General features: G+C 43.6%; 1 protein-coding gene across 1 annotated transcript in view; it reads left to right on the top strand.

Annotated features, from left to right (window-relative positions):
* Window positions 1–10,216: 10,216 nt before the first annotated feature.
* LOC147963798 (uncharacterized) overlaps window positions 10,217–20,596 on the top strand; it is a 43,384-nt gene continuing 33,004 nt past the window's right edge. The window contains exon 1 of the mRNA XM_087529713.1: window positions 10,217–10,782. Within this exon, the coding sequence (XP_087385839.1) occupies window positions 10,220–10,782 (563 nt within the window). The 5' untranslated portion in view covers window positions 10,217–10,219. The remainder of the gene's footprint in view (window positions 10,783–20,596) is intronic.

Genomic DNA, 20,596 nt, shown 5'->3' with positions numbered 1-20,596 from the left:
TAACAATTCAAGTTGGTGCTTCTGTAAGGTAATACTTGTTAGCGTCCATTACAAATGATACTACTTTCCTAGCATACGTGCTACCTGGGCATGCTCCTCTACGGAAAATCCACTTGATATACACATACTGTATATGTCTACCTCGATGCAGATCTCTCTGTGACTGAGCTCCAGCATCTTCCCCATGAGACCGTGACTCACATGGCCATATCAACATTACAATACAAACCCATCAGCAGGTCTGGACGCAAGAAAAGAAAAGAAAGGACAAAGAGTTGATGAGTCTTCATATCCTTCAAATGTACGTATCAAATTACATAGCAGATTATGTTCACTATTACATTGGCACCGAAACATAACTAATTTCATAGAGTAGCAATTGACAATTGGATCAATTACTACTTATTATCAACTGCATTGTCATCTAAGCTCACTGAATTGCACAGAGCATCAGGTGGAACATAATAATTTTATTTCTGTTTTCATCAAAGGACGGCGAACCACATGAATAGCACTTGGAATGATAAAGCCTATAAGGCTTTATGCTACTTTGCTCATAGCGTCCCCTGTCATCCAGAGATAAGATTACTCAAATAGAACGTATACGTACCAATAAAACAAAAATTGCCAGGGACTTGAGTCTCCTTGGCATGATCCGATCAGCACGCATGGCTAGGTTGAGAGAAGGAGGGTGATTACCTTGACCAGGTCTGTAGGTACACACGTGGTTGGAAGATGCGCGGAGGGAGACGGTAGGCAGCACGGGAGTGACCTGAAGGAGCAAATAGGGAGCAAATAGGGATACCGGGAGTATGAGGCGGCAATTGTTCGTAGGACACAAACTGGTGGTTGAAACAGTTGGAAGGAATTAGAGATAAATACCAGAAGAATTTTATCACTCAGCATGATGTGTCCATCATCTTTGAAGGAGAAGTGGAAGGGGAACGGGAAGGCACTACACGATCTGGCGGCTGTGTTGGTAGCGTTATTGTTTTGGAAGGTGAGGAGCGAGGAAGGCGGAGTCACCCTGTGCGTTCGGTTTATTCGGTTTACATGGTTCAGTTTATACGTTTTTTCAGTTTGTACGGTATTAATACTTCGGTAAATATGATATGAAATTAAAATACGGTTCGGTTTTGGTGTATACCAAATTATTTCGGTATGGTTTCGGTATATACCATAAAAACCAAAATTAACGCGAATTTGAAAATGACGTAATAATAATTTGCAAATTTATGACTCAAAACACATACTATTTTACACGAATAGTATATGACTATATATATATATAAGTATATATGCATGCATTAATTCATCTATTGATGGTTATGGACGTGCTTAGCATTTTAAAAAGAGAAAAATGACTATGTTACAAGAAAATTTTACATGCTTATTAGTGAATTGGACTCATGTACAAGAAAAACGACAACTTGTATGGTTGTTCATCTCAAGAAATATAAATTTATTTTTACTTCGCTTTATTTGGTTAACCGTTCGGTTTTTTGGTATATACCATAAAAACCAAAGTTCAAATTGGTATGAAAAGTTCATACCATACCGAAACCAGAAACCATAAAAACCATAAAATCGGTTCGATTCGGTTTATTTTCGGTATGATTTTTCGGTTCGGTTTTGAAATGCACAGAGTGAAGGCGGAGGATGGTGAAGCGGACCAAGGGGATGGAGTACTGGAGGTCTGGAGGTTGAATGCAAATCTGGCCACACGTGGTCAATCAAACGGTTGAATGAATTTGAGATGACGTGGCTGATTGTAAGGGCAGGAAAATCATGTAGTGGGGAGCTTCTATTTAGATATAGTAGATATGGGATTTATTTCTTTATATTGCAAGCTGACAAATTTTTTATAGCTGGAAATTTGGTCTTTTTGGCTTGCTAGGTCCGGTCTTTTCGGTCTTTCATAATTGACGACTAAAATTGTTCTGGTTTTCCATTATTCGGTCTTTGGTCTTTTGTATAGGACAGTGTTTGGTCCCGACCAAATATACCCAGTTTCATGCTACAAGTCAGATTCATGTACTACAGTACAGGTGTATGCAAGCAGAATTCGGACCAAAGGTATATATAACAGGTGTGTGCAACCAAAATTCAAAGTTCAGACAGCCCTCCTCATAAAACGTGCAAAGGGTCCAACCTACATGTGGGGTAGCATCGCCCCTGTGGAGCTAGCAAGCATTTGTGATGAAAATGGAACGCCCAAACTTAAGAACTAAATACATCGCAGAATCTGGATAGTTTTTGTTTTTTCAACATTTCCCGGAGATTGTGAACATTTTTCTAAAAAGAAAGCCATGTTTGAGATCCGAATTTTTTTGAACAACTCAAACAAATTTTGAAATTTCATTTTTTTTGTAAGCGTGAACATTTTTTGATAGAAACAAATTTTGAAAATCCTGAACATTTTCTGAATTTTGAGAACAAAATTTGATAATGTCGACATTTTTAGAAATTTTGAACAATTTTGCAAAAGCGCGAACAATTTTTAAAACTACTAAGAATTTTCAAACGTGTGAACATTTTTCAAGCTTCTAAGACAAATTGAAAACCACAACATTTTCGAAATTCCCAACATTTTTTGAATTTATGAACAAAATTCATCGAAAAATTAATGCAATGTAGGGATAGAACCATATAAACCCCATTGCTGACCGCCTGTCGCTAGCCAGACGAGCTAATAAGCAGTGTCTATGTAGCAAACGCGGACAACAAGAACTATCCCTAGTGACTGGTTTACTGTAGCAAATCGATCTTTTTCTCACTATCTCTTTTTCCTTTCTTTTTGTTTCCTTTTCATTTTTCTTGAAGTACACCAAAATTTGAACAAGTTTTTTTTGATTTTTTTAAACACTGAAGTTTTTCTATTTCCCAGAACATTTTTTATATTTGTGTAGAATTTTTTTGAAAATGGCAATATTTTTACAATTCCAAACAAATTTTGAAAGCACAAAAATTATTTGAAACTCCCCAAACATTTTTTGAATTTGTGAACAAATTCTGAACAGGGATTTTTTTGTTGAATTTGTATTTGAAAACAAGGACACTTTTTTGAATCGATGAACTGTTTTCAAATCCGCGAGCGCTTGGGCCGGTCTAACAGGCGCCTGACAGGAGCGATGTTGTCGCCTAGTTAGGCAAAGGCTTGGGCGTTTTTTTTTCAGTTTTCTTCCCCTTTTTGGGTAATTCATTTATCTCCTTTTTAAACTTTTTTCTTGAAATCTGTTCAAAATTTGGAATATTGTTTGTAGATACCAAAATAACAGTTGTGAGTAACTTTTTAAAATTATAATTTTCAATTTGTTTTCCCTTCAAATATTTATTAAATTCTTTAGAAATACTTACTCTTTTAATTTCATCCCTTTGTATTTATTAGTTATGCTACAAACTTAAAATAACATTTTTAAGTACATGTTAATTTTTTTATTTTACATACTTTTTTCTCAAATCTGACATGGATGCTTATCATGGGCATATGCCCCTTGCTCGTAAAAGTTGGGCCATTTCAAGAATGTTAAGAGAACACCATGTTAAACATAGGGTGTCCAGGTAGGACAGAAGGATTTGTTTGAGACCACGTTGTTTCTCGATATCCATCAAATGACCTCTTTTTTCATTGACTTTTATGACCAATAAAATGCACCATACCAAGTTGTTTTCCTTTTTGACAAGTTATGCATTATCTGGGGTTTTCTCGGTCAAAATAGGCAGATAAATTGTTGGACGTGTCACAACTTGCATACTGTGTCGAAAATCATTCAAATCTAGCATGGATACCTATCATGGGCATTCTCACCTGCTTGCAAAAGTTGGGGTCATTTCAATAATGTCCAAAACTAGATCCCGTTCAATGAAGGGTATTTGGGTAGGTCAAAAGGCTCTGTTTGAGAGCACATTGTTTCTCGACATCCGTCGAATGTCCCCAATTTTTGTCATTGGATTTTTGATAAATTCAAGGCACCATGTCAAGTTGTTTTTCTTTTTAATAAATTGTGCATTTTTTGGAGTTTTCTTGGTCAAAAAAGGACGATAATGGAGAGTGTTCGAGTAGGGACAAAACGTCAGTGACCCCCCTTTTCATTGACTTTTATGACCAATTCAAGCCACCATACCGAGTTTTTTTTCGGTTTTTCATAAGTTTTGTATTTTCTGAAGTTTTCTCAGTAAAAAAAGCTGATAAATGTCCGGACGTGTTGCAACTTGCATCAATGTCAAAAGTCATTCAAACCAGGCATGGATGCTCATCATAGGCATGCCCACCTGTTTATAAAATTTGGGTTCATGTCAAGGATATTTAACGGAGGGCATTCAGGTAGAAGGGTCCGTTTGAAAGCACATTGATGCCTACCATGGGCATGCCAATCTATCTGCAAAAGTTAGGGTCATTTTAAGGATGTCCAAAAATGACACATGTTCAACAGAGCGCGTTCGGGTAGAGGTCGGAAGGGTCCGTCTAAGAGCACATTGTTTTTTCACATCTTTGAAATGAACCTAGTATTTTTTCACGGCCTTACATCACCAATTCAAGGCACCATATCAATTTGTTTATGTTCTTGGTTAAAAAGGTCAATAAATTGCCAGATGTGTCGCAACTTGTATACGATGTCAAAAGTCGTTCAAACCAGACATGAATGCCTACTATGGGCATGCCCACATGCTTGTAAAAATTGGGGTCATTTCAAGGATATCCAAAAATAGATCATGTTCAACGAAAAGTGTTCGGGTAGGCCAGAGGGGTCTATTTGAAAGCACGTTGTTTTCACACCAGCATATAGTTTCTCCTAATTTGAATGCTTCTATTATTTGCAATATTCGTCATTGTCAGTGAATATGAACATCTTCTTATTTCTTAACCATATATTTTCCCAAAATTGTTAAAAAATTCCCATTTTCAAAATTTGTTTAGGAATCCAGAAAATGTTTGGGGAGTTTCCAATAATGTTTGCGTTTTCATAATTTGTTCAGAATTTAGAAGTTCCTGTTTTAAAAAGTTTTCTACACAGATGCAAAAAATGTTCATGGACATTTAAATTTTTTTTTTCGATTTTGTGTTCTGTTTTTCAGATTCTTTTTTATATTTCAAACTTGTTAGTGTTTATCAAAAAATGTTCAAAAAATCAGTCACCGACTAGGTTTATAATAGGCTAGTCTAGCTAATATAAATACCTAGGTAAGCCTGCGTTGTAACACCAGGTTGAGAAAGCAATAAAAATACAAAACCAGCCTTTTGGCCATAACTCGCGTGCCTTGCGTTTCTCTCAAGCGATCCAAATCGATCAAGCCGGTGACTTGATCTCGCAAAGGCTAGACGCAAAAGCATCCACCAGGCTGCTTGCTAGCTTAGAGCATCTCCAGCCGTTGCCCTCTCAGGCGGCAATTTTACACGCCCCCTGGGGTGAGCCGGCGCTTAAATCGGCGCGGAGCGAGCGGGTTCCCAGCCGCTCGCCCCGGACGTATTTTTTTATTTTAAAAAAGCTAAATTCGGTAAAGTTCGGCTAAAATTCGATAAACTTGATGTTCGGCGTTTTACATAAATTATTTTAAAAAAACTAATCTATGGGGCGAAGAACTCGATCAGCACGGCGAAGTCCCCGACGGCGCCGCCGTCCTTGTCGTCGTCGGCGGCCTTCTCCTTCTTGATGGCGTGGCCGCCCCTGCTGGACCCCTGCCCGGCGTCTCCATGGCGGACAGGCGATGGCGGCGCGTCGTCATCGTCGTCGCTGTAGTTGAGGACGAGGATGCCTCCCTTGTCCCGGCCACGACGACGAGCTTCGAACCGCGCGAGGGCGGCGCACTGGCGCTCCCTTTCCGTCTGCACCCAATCGTCGCGCGCCCATTTGAGGGCCGCTTCATCGTCGAGCGCCTCCTCCTTGACGTTGCTGGCGAGCCCATGTTCCGTCTTCACGACGGGGAGCCCTGGCTCCGTCTTCGGCTTGACGAGTCGGGGAGGAGCCGAGGACAAGGCGCGGGACGAGGACGACGAACCGGAGACAAACCTCCTTGGCATCCATTGCCCGGCACTGCGACAGGGCACCGAAGCGACGGCCGGTCCTCGAGGGTATGTGAGCGGCGGGTTGTTGCCGCCCTCGAGGTGCGCGAGAACCTCACGGAGCGTCCGGCCGGGGACAGACCACCATAGGCGTCGCCCCTCGTTGTTCCACCGGCCGCCCGCCACCACCGGTGCCCCGTTGGTGGAGGCGAGGCGTTGCTCCTGACGGCGCTGGAAGTACGCCGCCCACGCCTCGTGGTTGTCGGCGGCGTACTGCGGGGAGGCGCACTTCTCCTCGGTCAGCGACGACCGAACACGGTCGACCTCGCGGGCGAAGTAATCGGGGGGCGCGACGACGTCCGGCAGGGGGGTGGGGACGCCTCCGGCGCTGAGCCTCCATCCTGTCGGCCCAGCGCGCATGTCTGGAGGCGCCGGAATGTTGGCCTCGAAAAGCAGGTACGCCTCCCATGTTTGCAACGAGCGGCGGCCAAAGCCGTTGGCCGCTGCTCCGTCGCTGGGGAACCGCTCGCACATTGTCGTGGATGGGGCTAGGAGAGAGGAGAGGTTCGTCGGTGGCGGAGAGAAAGACAAAGAGGTTCGTCGGCAGCGAAGAGAGACAGAGAGCACGGCGTCTGTGGCCAACGATGGGGGACGCTTTTTATAGCCGCCGGGGAGACGTGTGTACGCGGGGCGGGGGGCGGCGCCGCGCCGTCCGTGAAGAACCGTCCCGCGAGGAATCAATGGAAGGCTGACCGGCGGCAGCCTTGGCATTGATTCCCCGCGGAAACCGAGGCGTTCGCAGGACGATGAGGCGAGTGTCGCTGACTCGGCGGACCCGCGGCTCTTTCGCGCCAAAACCATTTCGCCCGGTGCCCCCGAGCGCCCCAGCGTGCCGGGTTCGGCCTGGGTCCGCCGGTGCCGAATTCGACCCGAGTCGGCGAAAATTGGGCTTCTGGGGCGCGGCTGGGCCGATATTTGTGTGCCGGCGCGAAAACAATCGTCTAAGGAGGGCGTGTTGGGGGCTCGGCTCGAGATGATCTTAGGCTAGTACGTGCGAATTGCGTCTACCTACGGTTCGAAAAATAGTTGCGTACTGTTAGAAAAATACCCGTCTGTCTCAAAATAAATGACTCAACTTTACACTACAACTCCATTAAAATCGGGACCTTTATCAACAATGGGCTACCGCGGCATACTTTGAACGAGGAGGTCGTGGGTTCAAATCACATCCTTGCGATGATTGGATGCGTGCAAGATGCGGCGGATCCTTACTTTTTCCTAGCGCTAGCGATTAGACATTTGGGCCAAGCCATTTAATCATGTCCCAAAATCTGTAGTTGGTCTGCAAGCATCTATGACCTTGTGGGATTATGAAGGCGAGCGCTCATTCGAAAAATAAGGCTTAGGGTTATCTTTTCCTAAACCTAGTCATAATGAAGAGTTAGACTAGTAACATCTTAGACTAGTAACATCGTATTTTATTAGGCTATGTTACTACCTCCACGGTGGGTAGTAACATATGTGTGGTGTCATGTCATGGTTCATTTATTAGCCTATAAACTCATATTGTCTTGGTATGTGTGATGTTACAGTAATTAGCTAAATTACCACAATCACTTCTCTCATCAATAAATATGTGTCACATAAACAAAATTATCTTGAAAAGTGTGATGTTGCTAGTGATGTTAATCACTGTGGCCAGCCTAATCAAATGCTTTAGACTACCCATAATGAGAGTAACGTAGGTAATAACATCACACATATCTAGATAAAATAGATGATGTGGCAAATAATAAATGAAGAAAGAGAGTCATGCAGTAACATAGCTAGTTACTACTAGTATGAGTAACATCACATATCAAGACAAGATGAGTCTATAGCATAATAAATAAAGTGTTGCATGTTATCACGCATATATTATTTCCCACTATAGAGGTAGTAATATAGAATAGTAACATGGGCATGTTATTAGTCTATGTTACTATCCATTGTGGCTAGTCTTATGGAACATCTTAATTAATGAACATACTTGGAAAGGTTTTCCCAAGATTTCCTAACTAGTGGAGGTTCCAGGGTAATGAAAGCTACTCCATTTTCCAATAGTTGCTGCTGGTGCAGGCTGGAATTCCCTCATGGCTGCAGTTACATTATAACCTTTTGTTGTGTTTATATATGTGCCCCATGATAATATAGCCTGGAATACTGCAGTGCTTCTTACTGCCTGTGTGGTCTTGTAAAATTTTATACCTTCATGAACCACTGATGCTGTCAGGTTTGTTCTATGTTGTTGATGATAAGGAACAATCCGTGAATTTATCAGGTTTTGTTCCGAGGGGGTTGAAAATATTAGATTGCTAATAAGAAATAATCTATGAATTTCTCAGAGAGGGTTGAACATATCAATTTACGGTTTGAAGTGAAGACGATCTGCTGAAAATTTGTGACGATCAAGATCATGGGCATCCAAAGGGAACGTTGCTTGCTTTTTTAAAATAGGTATTATTCATATTTTTTATATTCTCTTTTCAAAATTTATAATTTTAATTCTATTGATGACGAATAATTAGTAGAGGTCTTGCTTTCAAACCAAAATATACTGAGAACTTGAGTCAAGAAATAGCCAACTTGAGTCAAGGGAGAAATGCTCTCTCAAGTAAAGGTCATGATTTGTTTTTGCCCCTCCCCTAGACTAGAACAGAGAGCAAAATCATCCTTTCCCTCCCCTAGGCCCTGCCAACGCTCACAATCACCCTTCTCCCCTTAGCATTCCCAGATCACATTTCTGCACGATGGACGCCGGCGGCGAGACTATAGCCCTCCTCCATCGCCTGGGCCTGCCCCTCCATCATGCTGGAATTTTGTCTATTTTGGGCCTAGCCCAATAGCAGTTTCAGAAATTCCTAATAAATCCTAGAGGCTCACTTAGCCCATTTGTGTAAGGCAAGGGATACTACTAAAGTTTAGTCCCACATTGCTAGTTGAGTGGGAGTTGGACCTCCTTATAAGGAAGGTTCTTTCCCCACTTGTATGAGTATGAGAATAAGAGGGACATCCATGCGCGCTCCTCCTCCGCCGCACGCCTCGCCGCGGGTTGCGGGAATGAGATGAGCCGATGTCTAAATTTTTGCCACGCACTACGGGTATACGAAAGGTCACACGGAAGTTGAAAAGATTTTTGCGAAAGTGGAGTTCGAATGCGAACGTTGCAGCTCGTCGGCTGCTGCCCTCTCGCCTCCTTCTCTTGCGCCTATAAAAGGGAGGTCGCTCCTCCCAGAGAAGACGCACCGGAACCTCTTCCTCCTCTCGCCACAAGTTCCTGAGCACTGCGCTGCTGCTACGATCTTCCCCATCCCGGCTTGCGGCGTGCACTGCAGGTCGGGACAGTAGGCCTCCGAAACCGCACCTCTTTGAGTCCTGTACGGGAGAAGGGTGATAAGATTTTTGGGGAGCGCTCAGCGCGACTACTGGCTGCTTCATCACGGACGATCCGGTCGCCGACGACTACTTCCCCGACGACGACTTCTTCCCCGACGTCCACGACCTCCTCGACGACATGGCAGGCGAGGACACCGACCCCAAGTCCAGCACTTCTGCTGCTGCTGTCCCGTACGTGTTCTTCTCCTTTCTATTAGAGGTCATGCTACAGTTCCTTGTTCTAGTATTTGCCCTACATATGTTAGACTCTATTTCATATATATGCAACTTGCTATACTGTCTGCTCTACATATGTTTAGTTACAGTTCATATATGAAGATGTTGTTTACCTTCTCTTTGTCAAATGGCATGGCTTGTTTTATCACTAGTATACTGGTCATGCTTTATCTAGTATTTCTGTTAATAAAATCATTCGGTAAATTGCTCATATTTCCAACAATCCAAAAATCTTATTATAGGCAATTTACCCTGAGTGGTTTTGCTGCTTCCATGAGACCTCCTATGTTCGAGGGTATCTACTATAAGAGGTGGCGCGCGAGAGCAGTCTTATGGTTTCAAACCATGAGTTGCTATGACGCCACTCTTGGCAAACCTGAAGGAGAGCTTGATGCTCAACAGGCACAAGCCTTTTAGAAAATGGATACTCTGTTTAAGGCTGCTCTCTTGAGTGTTCTTGGTGAGAACATAGTTGATGCTTATGCGTCAATTGATAATGGAAAAGATATGTGGGATGCACTCGAGGCCAAGTTTGGGGTCTCGAATGCGGTCACTGAGTTGTACATTATGGAGCAATTCTATTATTACAGGATGACTGAAGAGCGCTCCGTGGTTGAGCAAGCTCATGAGATACAATCATTTGCTAGAGAACTTGAGTACTTTGGTTGTATGCTACCGGGCAAGTTTGTTGCTGGAGGTATCATCACTAAGCTTCCTCCTTCATGGAGGAACTTTGCTACCTTGCTGAAGCATAAGAGGCAGGAGTTTTCCGTCCCGGATCTCATTGGCACTCTTGATGTGGAAGAAAAGGCGAGAGCAAAGGACACGCGTGCTCGAGGTATTGAGGGAGGATCTAGTGCCAATGTGGTACAGAAGCAGAACTTCCAGCCTCACAAGTTTAAGAACAAGGGCAAGTTTGATGGTAAAGCAAAGTTTGATGGGAAGAACAAGGCTATCCAGCACAAGAACTTGAAGAAGAAGAATGACAAGAAGAAAGGTGTCTGTCATGTGTGTGGGGATCCTGATCATTGGGCTCCTAGTTGCCCTAATCGCTATGACAAGCATCATCCTGGGAAAGGTGGCAAGACCGCTAATGTTTTCATTGGAGACACTGATATGAAGAATGCTGGGTGTGGTATATTTCCCATTATTCTTTCAGTATGTCATTCTCCTGATTGGTTGATTGACACGGGTGCTAATGTGCATGTATGCGGTGATATTTCCATGTTTTCGTCTTATCAGACCGCAGGGACTTCAACCGTGCTAATGGGCAACGGTTCAAGTGCTTCTGTTCGTGGTGTTGGCACGGTCGATCTGAAGTTTACTTCGGGGAAGATCGTGCGGCTGAAGAACGTGCATTATGTCCCCTCCGTCAGTAAAAATCTTGTTAGCAGATCCCTTCTGTGTAGAGATGGCTACAAGCTTGTCTTTGAGTCGAATAAATTTGTAATATCCAAGTATGAAACCTTTGTTGGTAAAGGCTATGAGTCAGGAGGCTTGTTTCATATATCCTTATCAGACGTTTGCAATAAAGTTGTTAATCATGTTTGCAACAATAGTGAATCAAAAGTGTGGCATTCACGTCTTTGTCATGTTAACTTTGGTTGCATATCGCGACTAGCAAAGTTGAACTTAATCCCTAGTTTCACCACTGTCAAGGGATCTAAGTGTCAAGTGTGTGTGCAAGCTAAGCAACCTCGTAAGTCTCACACGACTGCGGAAACGAGAAATCTTGCACCACTAGAGCTCATACATTCAGATCTTTGTGAAATGAATGGCGTTTTGACAAAAGGTGGAAAGAAATATTTCATGACGTTAATTGACGACTCCACTAGATACTGCCGTGTGTATCTTCTGAAATCTAATGTAGCGACCAGACCTCAAACGGTCCAATCTCTATGCTCAGGTGTCACTCCTGGATCAGTAATGCTGACACCACACAGTACTCGAAGGATTTATAACAGAGTAGCAATCACACACTTATGACATCGAGTGTCTCAAAAGAGAACTTATTACAATAAATATGGCTTAAGGCCATCTAATAATGATAACAGTGGAAGGCTTGGAAGATAAGTGAGTCCATCAACTCCAACGGCATCACTGAGTATAGAACCACGACCTAAAAGCACCTTAATCATCGTTTGAAAAGTCTGCAACATTAACGTTGCAGCCCGAAGCGGGTCAGCACATGGAATATGCTGGCAAAGTAACACATAGAGAGTAATGGAATGAAAGAGGCTATTCTATATGCATATTTGGCTGGTGGAAAGCTCTATGGTTACAGTTTTGCGTAAAGCCAATTTTTCCCTACTGCAAAGGAATAAATTTTATTTAACTATCAGGGTAGTTATTAAACATTGAGAATGGTTGACAGCATTCTCAATCCCAATTAAGCATCATCATTAAACAAAACCCAACAAAATTAATTTTAGAGTAACATGATGAGATTCACATGATAATCCAAGTACTAGATACTCAAGATGTCCATAATCGGGGACACGGCTAACCATGATTAGTTTATACACTGTACAGAGGTTTGCACACTTTTCCCCACAAGACTCGATCGCCTCCGTTTGATTTCTCGCACTACATGGTGTTTGAGAAACGGATGACCGAGACATAGTCTTTCAGAAGCGCTAGCACCTTACGATCGGGTAGACCATTACACCTACTTTCCCCTACATCTGCTAGTCTACCACCGTAAGAGTTCGCACAACTTAATCAACTATGCTAGAGCCCATAGTAGCTTGTGGCTACACACGGAAGTTTCTAGCATTAATAATCTCATGATCCCTTTGAGCCTGGGTGGCGGTCCAAAAGAAAAAAACAGGCAATCACTGTAATACTCAGGTGCCTCAATCCACCCAGATGTGTATTTAAGTTGCCACCTTAGATAAACCATTAATTTAACAATCTCAGATCTGTCATGGATACACTCACCCAATCCACGTCTACTAGCATAGCATGGCACAATAAGTGTTGGGGAACGTAGTAATTTCAAAAAATTTCCTACGCACACGCAAGATCATGTGATGCATAGCAACGAGAGGGGGGAGTGTGATCTACATACCTAGTAGATCAACAACGGAAGCGTTTGGTTGATGTAGTCGTACGTCTTCACGATCCGACCGATCAAGCACCGAAACTACGGCACCTCCGAGTTCTAGCACACGTTCAGCTCGATGACGATCCCCGGACTCCGATCCAGCAAAGTGTCGGGGAAGAGTCCCGTCAGCACGACGGCGTGGTGACGATCTTGATGCACTACAGCAGCAGGGCTTCGCCTAAACTCCGCTACAGTATTATCGAGGACTATGGTGGCTGGGGGCGCCGCACACGGCTAAGGAAAAGATCACGTGGATCAACTTGTGTGTTTCTGGGGTGCCCCTGCCTCCGTATATAAAGGACTAAAGGGGGGGAGGCTGGCCGGCCAAGGAGGGCGTGCCAGGAGAGTCCTACTCCCTCTGGGAGTAGGATTCCCCCCTCCAATCCTAGTTGGAATAGGATTCGCGGAGGGGGGAAAAGAGAGAGAGGGGCCGGCCCCCTCTCCTTGTCCTATTCTGACCAAGGGAGGGGAGGGGCGCGCGACCCATGTAGGGCTGCCTCTTCTCTTTTCCACTAAGGCCCATCATGGCCCATTTAGTTCCCGGGGGGTTCCGGTAACCTCCTGGTACTCCGGTAAAATCCCGATTTCACCCGGAACACTTGCGGTATCCAAACATAGGCTTCCAATATATAAATCTTGATGTCTCGACCATTTCGAGACTCCTCGTCATGTTCGTGATCACATCCGAGACTCCGAACAAACTTCGGTACATCAAAATGTATAAACTCATAATATAACTGTCATCGTAACCTTAAGCGTGCGGACCCTACGGGTTCGAGAACAATGTAGACATGACCGAGACACGTCTCCGGTCAATAACCAATAGCGGGACCTGGATGCCCATATTGGCTCCTACATATTCTACGAAGATCTTTATCGGTCAGACCGCATAACAACATACGTCGTTCCCTTTGTCATCGGTATGTTACTTGCCCGAGATTCGATCGTCGGTATTCCAATACCTAGTTCAATCTCGTTGCCGGCAAGTCTCTTTACTCGTTCTGTAATACATCATCCCGCAACTAACTCATTTAGTTGCAATGCTTGCAAGGCTTAAGTGATGTGCATTACCGAGAGGGCCCAGAGATACCTCTCCGACAATCGGAGTGATAAAACCTAATCTCGAAATACGCCAACCCAACATGTACCTTTGGAGACACCTGTAGTACTCCTTTATAATCACCCAGTTACGTTGTGACGTTTGGTAGTACCCAAAGTGTTCCTCCGGTAAACGGGAGTTGCATAATCTCATAGTTATAGGAACATGTATAAGTCATGAAGAAAGCAATAGCAACATACTAAACGATCGGGTGCTAAGCTAATGGAATGGGTCATGTCAATCAGATCATTCTCTTAATGATGTGATCCCGTTAATCAAATAACAACTCATTGTTCATGGTTAGGAAACATAACCATCTTTGATTAACGAGCTAGTCAAGTAGAGGCATACTAGTGACACTTTGTTTGTCTATGTATTCACACATGTATTATGTTTCCGGTTAATACAATTCTAGCATGAATAATAAACATTTATCATGATTATAAGGAAATAAATAATAACTTTATTATTGCCTCTAGGGCATATTTCCTTCAGTCTCCCACTTGCACTAGAGTCAATAATCTAGATTACACAGTAATGATTCTAACACCCATGGAGCCTTGGTGCTGATCATGTTTTGCTCGTGGAAGAGGCTTAGTCAACGGGTCTGCAATATTCAGATCCGTATGTATCTTGCAAATCTCTATGTCTCCCACCTGGACTAGATCCCGGATGGAATTGAAGCGTCTCTTGATGTGCTTGGTTCTCTTGTGAAATCTGGATTCCTTTGCCAAGGCAATTGCACCAGTATTGTCACAAAAGATTTTCATTGGACCCGATGCACTAGGTATGACACCTAGATCGGACATGAACTCCTTCATCCAGACTCCTTCATTTGCTGCTTCCGAAGCAGCTATGTACTCCGCTTCACATGTAGATCCCGCCACAACGCTTTGTTTAGAACTGCACCAACTTACAGCCCCACCGTTTAATGTAAACACGTATCCGGTTTGCGATTTAGAATCGTCCGGATCAGTGTCAAAGCTTGCATCAACGTAACCTTTTACGATGAGTTCTTTGTCACCTCCATATATGAGAAACATATCCTTAGTCCTTTTCAGGTATTTCAGGATGTTCTTGACCGCTGTCCAGTGATCCACTCCTTGATTACTTTGGTACCTCCCTGCTAGACTTATAGCAAGGCACACATCAGGTCTGGTACACAGCATTGCATACATGATAGATCCTATGGCAGATGCATAGGGAACATCTTTCATATTCTCTCTATCTTCTGCAGTGGTCGGGCATTGAGTCTTACTCAACTTCACACCTTGTAACACAGGCAAGAACCCTTTCTTTGCTTGATCCATTTTGAACTTCTTCAAAATTTTGTCAAGGTATGTGGTTTGTGAAAGTCCAATTAAGCGTCTTGATCTATCTCTATAGATCTTAATGCCTAATATGTAAGCAGCTTCACCAAGGTCTTTCATAGAAAAACTTTTATTCAAGTATCCCTTTATGCTATCCAGAAATTCTACATCATTTCCAATTAGTAATATGTCATCCACATATAATATCAGAAATGCTACAGAGCTCCCACTCACTTTCTTGTAAATACAGGCTTCTCCAAAAGTCTGTATAAAACCAAATGCTTTGATCACACTATCAAAACGTTTATTCCAACTCCGAGAGGCTTGCACTAGTCCATAAATGGATCGCTGGAGCTTGCACACTTTGTTAGCTCCCTTTGGATCGACAAAACCTTCTGGTTGCATCATATACAACTCTTCTTCCAGAAATCCATTCAGGAATGCAGTTTTGACATCCATCTGCCAAATTTCATAATCATAAAATGCGGCAATTGCTAACATGATTCGGACAGACTTAATCATCGCTACGGGTGAGAAGGTCTCATCGTAGTCAATCCCTTGAACTTGCCGAAAACCTTTTGCGACAAGTCGAGCTTTGTAGACAGTAATATTACCGTCAACGTCAGTCTTCTTCTTGAAGATCCATTTATTCTCAATTGCTTGCCGATCATCGGTCAAGTCAACCAAAGTCCACACTTTGTTCTCATACATGGATCCCATCTCAGATTTCATGGCTTCAAGCCACTTTGCGGAATCTGGGCTCACCATCGCTTCTTCATAGTTCGTAGGTTCATCATGATCTAGTAGCATGACTTCCAGAACAGGATTACCGTACCACTCTGGTGCGGATCTTACTCTGGTTGATCTACGAGGTTCAGTAGTATCTTGTTCTGAAGTTTCATGATCATCATCATTAGCTTCCTCGCTAACTGGTGTAGGTGTCGCAGAAACAGTTTTCTGTGATGTACTACTTTCCAATAAGGGAGTAGGTATAGTTACCTCGTCAAGTTCTACTTTCCTCCCACTCACTTCTTTCGAGAGAAACTCCTTCTCCAGAAAGTTTATGAATTTAGCAACAAAAGTCTTGCCTTCGGATCTGTGATAGAAGGTGTATCCAATAGTTTCCTTTGGATATCCTATGAAGACACATTTCTCCGATTTGGGTTCGAGCTTATCAGGTTGAAGCTTTTCCACATAAGCATTGCAGCCCCAAACTTTTAGAAACGACAACTTTGGTTTCTTGCCAAACCACAGTTCATAAGGCGTCGTCTCAACGGATTTTGATGGTGCCCTATTTAACGTGAATGCAGCTGTCTCTAGAGCGTATCCCCAAAACGATAGCGGTAAATCAGTAAGAGACATCATAGATCGCACCATATCTAGTAAAGTACGATTACGACGTTCGGACACACCATTACGCTGTGGTGTTCCGGGTGGCGTGAGTTGCGAAACTATTCCACAATTTTTTAAATGTACACCAAACTCGTAACTCAAATATTCTCCTCCACGATCAGATCGTAGAAACTTTATTTTCTTGTTACGATGATTTTCAACTTCACTCTGAAATTCTTTGAACTTTTCAAACGTTTCAGACTTATGTTTCATTAAGTAGATATACCCATATCTGCTTAAGTCATCTATGAAGGTGAGAAAATAACGATATCCGCCACGAGCCTCAATATTCATCGGACCACATACATCTGTATGTATGATTTCCAACAAATCTGTTGCTCTCTCCATAGTAACGGAGAATGGTGTTTTGGTCATCTTGCCCATGAGGCACGGTTCGCAAGTACCAAGTGATTCATAATCAAGTGGTTCCAAAAGTCCATCAGTATGGAGTTTCTTCATGCGCTTTACACCGATATGACCTAAACGGCAGTGCCACAAATAAGTTGCACTATCATTATCAACTCTGCATCTTTTGGCTTCAACATTATGAATATGTGTGTTACTACTATCGAGATTCAACAAGAATAGACCACTCTTCAAGGGCGCATGACCATAAAAGATATTACTCATATAAATAGAACAACCATTATTCTCTGATTTAAATGAATAACCGTCTCGCATCAAACAAGATCCAGATATAATGTTCATGCTTAACGCTGGCACCAAATAACAATTATTTAGGTCTAATATTAATCCCGAAGGTAGATGTAGAGGTAGCGTGCCGACTGCGATCACATCGACTTTGGAACCATTTCCCACGCGCATCGTCACCTCGTCCTTAACTAATCTTCGCTTGATCCGTAGTCCCTGTTTCGAGATGCAAATATTAGCAACAGAACCAATGTCAAATACCCAGGTGCTACTGCGAGCATTAGTAAGGTACACATCAATAACATGTATATCACATATACCTTTGTTCACCTTGCCATCCTTCTTATCCGCCAAATACTTGGGGCAGTTCCGCTTCCAGTGACCAGTCTGCTTGCAATAGAAGCACTCAGTTTCAGGCTTAGGTCCAGGTTTGGGTTTCTTCTCTTGAGTAGCAACTTGCTTGCCGTTCTTTTTGAAGTTCCCCTTCTTCTTTCCTCTGCCCTTTTTCTTGAAACTAGTGGTCTTGTTGACCATCAACACTTGATGCTCCTTCTTGATTTCTACCTCCGCAGCTTTCAGCATCGCGAAGAGCTCGGGAATAGTCTTATTCATCCCTTGCATATTATAGTTCATCACGAAGCTCTTGTAGCTTGGTGGCAATGATTGGAGAATTCTGTCAATGACGCAATCATCTGGAAGATTAACTCCCAATTGAATCAAGTGATTATTATACCCAGACATTTTGAGTATATGCTCACTAACATAACTGTTCTCCTCCATCTTGCAGCTATAGAACTTATTGGAGACTTCATATCTCTCAATCCGGGCATTTGCTTGAAATATTAACTTCAACTCCTGGAACATCTCATATGCTCCATGACGTTCAAAACGTCGTTGAAGTCCCGATTCTAAGCCGTAAAGCATGGCACACTGAACTATCGAGTAGTCATCAGCTTTGCTCTGCCAGACGTTCATAACATCCGGCGTTGCTCCTGCAGCAGGCCTGGCACCCAGCGGTGCTTCCAGGACGTAATTCTTCTGTGCAGCAATGAGGATAATCCTCAAGTTACGGACCCAGTCCGTGTAATTGCTACCATCATCTTTCAACTTTGCTTTCTCAAGGAACGCATTAAAATTCAACGGAACAACAGCACGAGCCATCTATCTACAAACAAGCATAAACGAGCAAGATACTTATCAGGTACTAAGTTTCATGATAAATTTAAGTTCAGTTAATTTATTTAAAGAACTCCCACTTAGATAGACATCCCTCTAATCCTCTAAGTGATTACGTGATCCAAATCAACTAAACCATGTCCGATCATCATGTGAGATGGAGTAGTTTCATTGGTGAACATCATTATGTTGATCATATCTACTATATGATTCACGCTCGACCTTCCAGTCTCCGTGTTCCGAGGCCATATCTGTATATGCTTGGCTCGTCAAGTATAACCTGAGTATTCCGCGTGTGCAACTGTTTTGCACCCGTTGTATTTGAACGTAGAACCTATCACACCCGATCATCACGTGGTGTCTCAGCACGAAGAACTTTCGCAACGGTGCATACTCAGGGAGAACACTTCTTGATAATTAGTGAGAGATCATCTTATAATGCTACCGTCAATCAAAGCAAGATAAGATGCATAAAAGATAAACATCACATGCAATCAATATAAGTGATATGATATGGCCATCATCATCTTGTGCTTGTGATCTCCATCTCCGAAGCACCATCGTGATCACCATCGTCACCAGCGTGACACCTTGATCTCCATCGTAGCATCGTTGTCGTCTCGCCAAGCTTGTGCTTCTACGACTATCGCTACCGTTTAGTGATAAAGTAAAGCATTACATCGCGATTGCATTGCATACAATAAAGCGACAACCATATGGCTCCTGCCGGTTGCCGATAACTCGGTTACAAAACATGATCATCTCATACAATAAAATTCAGCATCATGTCTTGACCATATCACATCACAACATGCCCTGCAAAAACAAGTTAGACGTCCTCTACTTTGTTGTTGCAAGTTTTACGTGGCTGCTACGGGCTTAAGTAAGAACCAATCTCACCTACGCATCAAAACCACAACGATAGTTTGTCAATTTGACTCCGTTTTAACCTTCGCAAGGACCGGGCGTAGCCATACTTGGTTCAACTAAAGTTGGAGAAACTGTCACCCACAAGCCACCTCTGTGCAAAGCACGTCGGGAGAACCGGTCTCGCGTAAGCGTACGCGTAATGTCGGTCTGGGCCGCTTCATCCAACAATACCGCCGAACCAAAGTATGACATGCTGGTAGGCAGTATGACTTATATCGCCCACAACTCACTTGTGTTCTACTCGTGCATATAACATCAACATATAAAACCTAGGCTCGGATGCCACTGTTGGGGAACGTAGTCATTTCAAAATATTTCCTACGCACACGCAAGATCATGTGATGCATAGCAACGAGAGGGGGGAGTGTGATCTACATACCTAGTAGATTGACAACGGAAGCGTTCGGTTGATGTAGTCGTACGTCTTCACGATCCGACCGATCAAGCACCGAAACTACGGCACCTCCGAGTTCTAGCACACGTTCAGCTCAATGACGATCCCCGGACTCCGATCCAGCAAAGTGTCGGGGAAGAGTTCCGTCAGCACGACGGCGTGGTGACGATCTTGATGCACTACAGCAGCAGGGCTTCGCCTAAACTCCGCTACAGTATTATCGAGGACTATGGTGGCTGGGGGCGCCGCACACGGCTAAGGAAAAGATCACGTGGATCAACTTGTGTGTTTCTGGGGTGCCCCTGCCTCCATATATAAAGGACTAAAGGGGGGAGGCTGGCCGGCCAAGGAGGGCGCGCCAGGAGAGTCCTACTCCCTCTGGGAGTAGGATTCCCCCCCCCCCCCCAATCCTAGTTGGAATAGGATTCGCGGAGGGGGGAAAAGAGAGAGAGGGGCCGGCCCCCTCTCCTTGTCCTATTCGGACCAAGGGAGGGGAGGGGCACGCGGCCCATGTAGGGCTGCCTCTTCTCTTTTCCACTAAGGCCCATCATGGCCCATTTAGCTCCCGGGGGGTTCCGGTAACCTCCCGGTACTCCGGTAAAATCCCGATTTCACCCGGAACACCTCCGGTATCCAAACATAGGCTTCCAATATATAAATCTTTATGTCTCGACCATTTCGAGACTCCTCGTCATGTCCATGATCACATCCGGGACTCCGAACAAACTTCGGTACATCAAAATATATAAACTCATAATATAACTGTCATCGTAACCTTAAGCGTGCGGACCCTACGGGTTCGAGAACAATGTAGACATGACCGAGACACGTCTCTGGTCAATAACCAATAGCGGGACCTGGATGCCCATATTGGCTCCTACATATT

The sequence above is a fragment of the Triticum urartu genome, chromosome 6A (genome assembly GCF_056163025.1).
Source record: "Triticum urartu cultivar PI428250 chromosome 6A, HENAU_Tu73, whole genome shotgun sequence".
NCBI lineage: Eukaryota > Viridiplantae > Streptophyta > Magnoliopsida > Poales > Poaceae > Triticum > Triticum urartu.
This window is presented reverse-complemented; position numbering and strand designations above follow the sequence as displayed.